Source organism: Carlito syrichta, unplaced genomic scaffold (genome assembly GCF_000164805.1).
Source record: "Carlito syrichta isolate Samal-C Ts95f unplaced genomic scaffold, Tarsius_syrichta-2.0.1 Scaffold308205, whole genome shotgun sequence".
Taxonomy (NCBI): domain Eukaryota; kingdom Metazoa; phylum Chordata; class Mammalia; order Primates; family Tarsiidae; genus Carlito; species Carlito syrichta.
Window position 1 is genome coordinate 22,471 of NW_007252301.1, and position 8,867 is coordinate 31,337.

The following is an 8,867-nucleotide window of genomic DNA, read 5'->3' on the forward strand; positions in this document are numbered from 1 at the left end:
CCTCCCTCCCACCCCTTTTCTGTCGCCTCCCTCTGCATTTCTCGCTCCCACTCCTTCTCACCCCTTCTCTCTCTCCCTCCCTCCCTCTCCCTCCCCTTCTTTCTGGCTCTCCCTCCCACTCCACACATGGTGGAATGCCCTGGTCCTCTTTAGTGAAGACTGCATGGACAGAGTTTCTTCTCGTCTCACTGGACACAAGCAACCCAGAGGAAGGAAAAGACTGGAAGTGCCAGCCAACTCAGCTGCTCCTTCTCTCTAGCGGGACTGCTGTTACAGTGTAAGGCGTGTGTCCCCATAGGGACAGTGCGGTGGGGAGGACACAGGGCCCCGGGGCACCAGGTCAGGGCCAGCCCAGGACGCGGCTGAGCCAGTCATAGGGAAGGGATCTCCGCACGCCTATCTCTGCCCGACCCTCCAAGAGCAAAGAACATTTGGACAGACGTCCTCTCGGCTTTGGGGAAAAGCACCAGGCAGCTCCAGCCAGAGAAGCAGCAGGAACAGTTTCGGGCGACGCCTCATCTCTGGGGGCTGCAAGCGTGACCAGACCATCCTCGGTGCTGGGCAGCACAAGGCAGCCCCCTGCACAGAGACCCGGACGCCGGCCTCAGTGGGGACACGATGGGCTGTCCCAGGCCCCAGGATTCCAGCATCCAGTGCTTCAGGCAGTTCACAGATCACCAAGTGACACCAGGCCTCACTCAACCTGCCTCCCTAGGCATCGTAGCAGTGCAAAACATGGCCCTGGGAGGCCGACAGGAACACGCAAGCGCATGAACAGAGCCAGTGGGCAAGAACAGGGGGTGGGAGTCTCCCGGGCTAGACTCCTGGGAGCCGCAGGGACTCTGGGAAGCACCCAGGCCCACCCCAGCACGTCCGGGCTCCTCTGCATGGCACTCAGACCCGCTGGGTTTCCACACACAGTGTAACCGCAAGGTCACCCCAAGGAAGAACACAGACTTACCCTGAGTTTTGGATTTTTCAGACTAGAAAAATAGTTTTCAAGCTACAAAGAGAAGAAAGAGACAACTATCAGAAGCGTATCCTGAGACCTGTCGGGACAAATGTGCCAACCCCACAACGGCCAAGGCTCTGGACAGTGGTGTTGAGGCCATTCTGACACTCAGGGAAGCCGAGCCAGCTGGGGCTGGACCCTGTCCTGGGTTTACCCATGAGCCGCCACTGGCCATCTTAAGCCTTCCGGATGGACACCAGCAGTGGAACATGGTGTCACCTCAAGAAGAAGGATGACTCTGCACCCTGCTCGCACGAGGCTCCCAGCGTCAGAGTCGGCCACATGGCAGGAGGCCACACCGCCCTGGGCACAGGGTAACTGATCGACAGTTCAGTGCGAATGCAGCCCATTTCCAGCCCCCAGGGGGCTTAGGGCGAGAAGGGCCTGTCTGCCAGGGGCCCGGGCTCCCTGCTCTACACTAGCCAGGTCAGGCTCTGCGAACCAGAGGTGCATGTCCAGAGGTGTGTAAAATCAACAACACTTGCCACTGTGGGAGCTGAAGCAAAGGACACAGCAACGGCCAGGGCAAAGCCACCCAGCAAGGAGCAGCCACAGCCCACACACCAGGAGGCTCCGGGAACCCACGGGAAGGGGCCGGGGAAAAGCATCATGAGAGGAGGCCGGGCGCACACCGACAAGGGCTGTGTCGGAGGACCGTGGGGAGCACAGGGCAGGAAGGGAAGTCCCAGCATGACTTGGAGACCCTGAATCCTGACTCCCAGAAACGGGAGTGAGCCAGCAACAAGGGTGGAGGATGGTCGGGACCAGGACTCCCTGGACAGAGGCCCCTGGATGTGGAGGCTGGGCCCATCACGGTCATGGACATCAAGCACAGCCTGCACCCCAGACTGGGGGCTGAGAGCGGGAGGCGAAGACACAGCCAGCAGCCCTGAGCCAGGACATGCAGCTCCTGCCAAGGACCCTGGAGGTGCCGGATCAGGGGTAGGGGCCTCCGAGGACAGCATGGGGCAGGCAGGGGGTGCGCTTGTGGGTGGGGCTGGGACATGAGGCCAGAGCAGCCCAGCAGAAGACTCCGGCCCCATCCACAGTCCCCCAGGCCCGGCAGGCGCCTGCCGGTACTCACTATGGTCCGGTCAATGGTGTGCAGGTAGTAGGAGACCGGCTTCCCCGTCCACGACACCGAGCCCTTCAGGGGCGACAGCTCCACCACGCGCATGATCGTGCCGATGTCTGCACCGAGGGCCACAGGTCAGGAGCCAAGCAGGCCCAGCCTCTCCCGCAGAGCCTTAAGGCCCCCAGCTCTGGGCTCCGTCGGGAAGAGGCTCTGAGCTCGCCATCTCCAAACCCCACAGGCAGGGGAGGCAGAACCCTGAACTACGAACTTTGTTGCTCTCCCTAGACAAGGCCCGGGGCCGTCTCCCCACAGGACTCCCCCCAGAGGCCATCCCAACTCCTTTCCCTGCGGCAAGGCCCAGGACATCTCACCCCCACCACTCCTCCCCAGAAGCTGCCCCAATTCCCTCCCCCACGGCAAAGCTGGGGGCTATCTCATTCTCTCCACTCCTCCCCAGAGGCTGCTCCAACTCCTCCCCCCGCCACAGCAAGGCCTGAGGCCATCTCCCCCACACACTTCCCGCTGAGAGCACCCCAACTCCCTCCTCTATGGCAAGACCTGGGGCCATCTCACCCCCTCACACTCCCCCAGAGCCACCCCAACTTCCTTCCCCCGCGGCAGGGCCCGGGGCCGTCTCACCCTCCACACCCCCCCCAGAGGTCACCCCAACTCCCTCTGCACAGCAAGGCCCCAACAAGCAACTAGGGACGCAGGTGTGAGCACACCTGGCCTATGGGTCCCAAACCTAAGTGGCTTGTCAGAGGAACACGGGACAAGCCCAATGAATGGAACAGAAAAGGCCTTGGAGGATAATCCAGAAACAACTCAGATCATGACTACATGCATGGTTAGCACCCACACGACCTCCCAGGGCCTAGTGCCCAGTGCAGATGTGGCTCCCCCGAGGGAAGCCACACAGGGGCTGGGCTGTCGGGGTGACCTGGAGCTGACAGGCGCCCACAAGACCCTAGGGAGGCACCAGAGCCAGCCCCTTTCTGGCTCAGGCTTTGAGTAGCCTCAGGCCCTTGCCATCCACGGGCCCTGAGCCCGCAACACCACTCTGCAGGCAGGCTCCCGCAGACCCCTCACGTCTCCTCCCAAAGACGCAGGTCTTGCCCGGGGTTATCCTGTCCCCAGGGGACCCAGGCCATGTCTGGGCACACATGTGACTATCCCAACTGAGGGTGCTCCTGGCACAAAGGAGGTGGAGGCCAGGGACGTTGCTCATACCCTGCAGTGTCCGGGATGCCCCACTCCAGAGAACAAGCTGGCCCTGATGTCCACTGGGCCCAGGGAAGACCCTGTGTTAATGCATGTCAGGGGCTTAAAACTACTGACGTTAATAATGCAGCAACATGACAGTCTCTTACCACTCAAGTTTCTACTGTTTATTCTGAAGTTTAGAGGCGCAAAAGGTTTCGAGGACACAATTCTGCCACCTGAAACACAAATCCTAATTACTGCCGTGCACAGGAAAGTGAATGTCCATACACAGACGCAACGAGGTGAAATGAAATGCAGAACACACAAAACAGTTACAAAGAAAAAACACCAAAAAACCAGAGCTCCAATTCCTCTGTGTTCTTATAAGCAAAAGCAAAATTGTGAAAAACACTTTCTAAAATTAAAGCACCAGCCTTGTCAGCATAGTGAGAGCTCGTCTCGACAAAAAAAGGAAATATCAGCCAGGCGGGGTCGTGCCTGCAGTCCCAGCGGCCCAGGAGGATGCGGCTGCAGTGAGTATGAACGCACATCACTACGACCCAGCTTGGGCAACATCGTGAGAACACCTAGCCTACAAACAACTTCACTCTAAAACACTCTCGCGTTCTCACAAAATCCCAGGGCAGTGATGCTGACCCAGGACTCCCTGTGTGGGACAGGCCTTGTGGTGACGCCCAGGACATGGGCCTCGGGAAGACCCGGGACAGCCACTGCTAGGGGAACACGTAGTCACAAGAGGAACTCACCGGCTGCACCTGGTGGGAGATCTAGGGCCAACGGTTCAATAAGAAAAAGGGAGAAGGCCGGGCTCAGCCTGAAATCCCAGCACTTTGGGGCTGAGCCGAAAGGACTGCCAGAGCCCAGGGTTTGAGACCAGTCTGGGCAACTTAGCAAGACCTCGTCTCTACAATAAACAAAAAAATTAGCTGGGCAGGGTTACACCTGCCTGTAATTCCAGCTACTTGGAAAGCTGAAGCAGAAGGATCACCTGAGCCCGGCGGGTTGAAGCTGCGGTGGCCGTGAGTGTGCCACTACACTCCAGCCCAGGCGAGAGAGTGAGACTCCAATTCAAAAAAAAAGGAAGAGGGAGAGAGCTGTGTCCACGCAGCAGCTTCTTCCAGAAACCAACTACCAGGGCAAGCAGGAGGTCCCTGGATCAGTGCCTGACTGTACCCGGGACATCAGCGGGAAGAATCAGGGCTGGGTCTCCCAGAGACCTGGATGTGCATGAGAACGCCTCTAACATGTAAAGACCTGAAGGCATGCGCCCAACCGAACACGCGCACAAATGAAACCCAACTGGTGCCTCCAGTGGGCTACAGCCACACTGGAAAAGAATAACTTTGAATACCTCAGGCGTGGGATTCCAACCACATATTGTGAGTGCGAAAAATTCTAAAGACAAATAGAACCACAAAGCAACATGATTCTACTCAGTGCATTGGTAGTGAAGGTCAGCATTACTATGAAAAGTCATCATGGCCACGCGTGGTGGCTCACACCTGTCATCCCAACACTTTGGGAGGCCAAGGCAGGAGGACTGCCTGAGCCCAGGGGCTCGAGACCAGCTTGGGCAACTAGGTGAGCCCTCATCTCTACAATAAATTAAATATCAGCCAGACGTGGTGGCACACGCCCACAGTCCCAGATACTCAGGAGGCTGAGGCAAAAGGATCACCCGATCCCAGCAGGTCAAGACTGCAGAGAGCCATGAGCATGCTACTGCACTCCAGCCTGGGAGACAGAATGAGACTCTGACTCAAAAAAATAAGTCATCCTGGAACCATGTCACCCGTGTTGCAAGAAAAATATCCTGAGTAAACCTATCAGTTCAGGAACCACATTTTTCAGCAAAAGAAAAAAAAAGAGCCAAATATAAAACCCAAAAAAGAGAACAATGTTAAGTGTGAGTTGGCAAATTCAAAACCAGCCCAACACACCTCACGCACACCTCACGCACACCCTGCCCTGGGGCCTGGGCCCTGCTTCCCGAGGAGGAGGGAAGGGGCAGTTCTGAGGCTGGGGAGGCACCCCAAGACTGGCGGGCTCACGCCAAAGGGTCGCACAGCCAACCCACCAGGCTCTCGGGCCCATCTGAGGAGCGGCGCCAATGCCAAGTGGCCTCAGTGAACATAGGAGGACCCCGAGTGCCACTGTGTGCACACCCTGACATGTGCAGCGAGGAGGACCCCAGGGAGCCCCGGTAGCACAGCTCTCGGGAGGGCACACGGCCATCTAGGTGTGCTTCCCATGGGGCCGGGGCTGCACTGGGGGACACTGTCCTGCCCGCCCGCGACCCAAGCCTGGCCCCTGGGTGACAAGCAAGCATCATGGGCATATGTGAAGACAAGGTCGAGCGCCAGCCCCTCGGGACCAGGACCAATGCTCCGGAGGTGGCATAACAAGGCAGAGGGAACAGAGGAGGCCTTGCTGCAGGGACCGTGACTCAAAGGCCAGGCCTGAGTGCTGGGAGGGGATGGGGCTGTCAGAGTCCCAACTTCCGAGGGTGAGGGCAGAGGTCGGGGCGGCCCAAGCCTCAGGCCAGACATGCGCCTCTAGAGGGGGACCACCCATGCATGGGCACAGACACGCACACAGACACGGACACGTACACACAGACACAGGCACGGACACAGACCCAACACACACAGGCACGCACACAGACGCAGGCACCGGGATAAGCACACCCCAAGCCCCGTGGCCGCGAGGGTCAGCACTGAAGGCAGCTGGGCCCTGGGTCTTCCTAAGCAGTCTGGCAGCTCCCTGTCTGCTTGACACGTTTCGAGGCCGCAGAAGGGAGCCCAGCAGCAGGCGGGCGGGGAGGAGGGCACCAGGCAGCAGGCCCCGGCCCGGGCACCCATCCCGCGCGGACTCAGCTTCACCGCCCGACAGAACCACGTGGCCGAGCACCCACTCCTGCACGGGACGACATCCCACACGTGTCCTCGAGCCGAGAAGGGGGCGGGCAGCCTGCCCGCCGAGGACGGGAACTGGGCTCCAGCTGCCTCCGGCCACACCCTGCAGGGCCCCGCAGGCCTCCGCTGTGGGGGACTGCAGTCGGGCTGCAGACAACACACTGTGGATGAGGCGGAGCCGGGCGGAGGAGGGCGCTCACCTTCCTTCATGTTCGCAAAGCGCTCCTTCAGCTGGTGATCCACCTCCGGGCCAAAGGCAAAGTTATTCACAAAGATGACACTGCAAAGCAAGGCTTCAGGTGAGTGAAGAGGCTCCACTGCACGTGCACGGCACCCACCCCACCTGCCAGGGCCTGAGATGGGGACTGCATGGCAACCCCAGTGAAGACAGGGCAAGCAGAAGAGTGGGCGTGTCCTTGCGGCCAGGACGCTGGACCTGCCCCTGGACAGATTTAACAGAGTTGCCCGGGACATACTCACAGCCCACTGGGAGGCGCCCCGGGAACACGCCGGGACGGGGCTGAGGCCGAAGGCTGGGAGTGGAATGAGATGCAGGACCTGAGGCTGCAGCCCCTTCCCACAAGGTCCCCAGAAAGACACAGGTGCGGGACGACGAGCACAGGGAAAGGCGTGTCTGGTGCCACGTGGCAGACGCCATGACAAAGTGGGCTGGGGGGTGCACTCGCACAGGAAGCCCACCCGGGTGCCCAGCATCTTCACCCGGCCACAGGCCTAGGGCTGTCCGTTGGCCGCCAGGACACGTGGGAAGGCTGGGACACGGGCGAGCCCAGCTGACCAAGCTGGGGGTGAGCCCGAGCAACCCAAGAACCAGCTCCCCAGAATGCCTGCCCTCAAGGCCACCACTGCCAGGTGTCCGCTCAAGACAGTTGCAAGGCCTGGGCAGGGCCAAGAGCAGCAAGCCAGGGCAGGCAGGGTAGGGCCGGGCAGGAGACAGCCACTCCAGGAGGAAGGGACAAAATAAACAAACACCCCAGAGTGGCCAGAGGAGGAGCCACATGAGGCCCTGTGCCGAGCTTGGCCCAGCCGCCCTGAGACGAGGCAATGTCCAGAGTCACAGGGCCAGGCGGAGGACCTCGGAGGGTCCCCATCCAGCAGCCCTGCTCTGTGGCCCTGCATGCCGGCAGACAGACATCCTGCTGGGAGACCCAGCGGGAGGGAGAGGAGCGGCTCTGTCCCACCCGCCCTGCGAAGCAAGCGGCCGCGCCGGGTCCCCAGGCCGCCCAGCCCCTGAAGTGCCGCGTGCCTACCTCGTGTTGGCGATGCGCTCCCGCCACTCTTCCGAGAGGAAGTCACCCCTCTCCAACTGCAAGAGAGCACAGGCGTGAGTGCCCGCCCTGCCGCCGCACCGCCCGCGAAGAGATGACGGGAGGAGCACAGAGTCGCCGGCGCCAGGGCCGTGAGGGGAGAAGGCGCCCCGAGCATGCTAGGGGAGCCACCGGTGAGGCCACGCAAGGCATGCAGGAGGCCAGGCCAGGCCCCACAGTGCAGCTGCCAGGACCCAAATGCGCCAGCACCCACTCGGGCACGGCCAGCCTGGGCAGAAGGTGACAGCAGCCACAAGACCACACACACCGGGAAGTCATGGTGCAGGGTCCTCGCTTTCCTGGAAAGTCTCAAGCGAAGGCTCCGGTCAGCCCAGGACCAGAGGTGACCTGAGGCAGGGCCTGCAGCTCCCCAGCCCAGCAAAGGAGGCGCCTCCGAAAAGGCAGTGGGGTTGGCCAGTGCACCCCAACAGCCCATAGGACATGGCCATGGCCAGGCACGCCGCCGTGGCAGACATCTATCCCTCCGTCACCACCCACAACTGACGTGCCCACGGGGAAGACTCGGCTGCCAGTTCACTACAGGTGTCGCCCTGAAAGCAGGCTGTTCATCAAGAGTGGTGCTGTCCCCATAACTCCATGCCTGCTCCCCAGGGAAGTAGCTATGGACACATGTCATTCTGCCTTTAAGACGGAGGCCTGCCACAGAAAAAACAGAACTTTTGTTTTGTTTTGTTTTGGGGGGGTTCTTTTTCTTTTCTTTTTTTTTGAGTTGGAGTCTCACTCTCTCGCCCAGACTGGAGTACAGTGGCTGCTCCCGGCCACCGCAGCCTTGACCCACTGGGCTCCGGCGATCCTTCCACCTCAGCCATCCAAGTAGCTGGAACTACAGGCACGCACTACCACGCCCGGCTAATTTTTTGATTTATTGTAGAGACCAGGTCTCGCCAAGTTGCCCAGGCTGCTCTCGAACCCGTGGGCTCAGGCAATCTGCTCACCTCGGCCTCCCAAAGTGCTGGGATTACAGGCTGAGTCACCGAGTCCAGCTTTTTTTTTTTTTTTTTGTCAGAGTCTCACTCAGTCTCCCAGGCTGGAGTGCAGTGGCATGCTCACGGCCACCACAGTCTCGATCCTTCTGCCTCAGCCTTCCAAGTAGCTGGAACTACAGGTTTGTGCCACTATGTCCAGGTAATTTTTTTATTTATTGTACAGACCAGGTCTCGTTTTGCTGCCCAGGCTAGTCTCAAACCCGTGGGCTCAGGTAATCCTCTCGCCCCCACCTCTCAAAGTGCTGGGAATAGCTGGGCTCGGTGGCTCAGCCTGTAATACCGCACCTTTGGGAGGCTGAGGTGAGTGGA

At 60.1% G+C, this 8,867-nt stretch overlaps 1 protein-coding gene across 1 annotated transcript in view; it reads right to left on the reverse strand.

Moving 5' to 3' along the window:
- DOT1L (DOT1 like histone lysine methyltransferase) overlaps window positions 1-8,867 on the reverse strand; it is a 44,430-nt gene that overhangs the window by 19,546 nt on the left and 16,017 nt on the right. The window contains exons 7-11 of the mRNA XM_021716158.1: window positions 7,495-7,550; window positions 6,427-6,506; window positions 3,458-3,526; window positions 2,097-2,203; window positions 962-1,003 (exon numbers count right to left, since the gene is read on the reverse strand). Of these exons, the coding sequence (XP_021571833.1) occupies window positions 962-1,003; window positions 2,097-2,203; window positions 3,458-3,526; window positions 6,427-6,506; window positions 7,495-7,550 (354 nt within the window). The remainder of the gene's footprint in view (window positions 1-961; window positions 1,004-2,096; window positions 2,204-3,457; window positions 3,527-6,426; window positions 6,507-7,494; window positions 7,551-8,867) is intronic.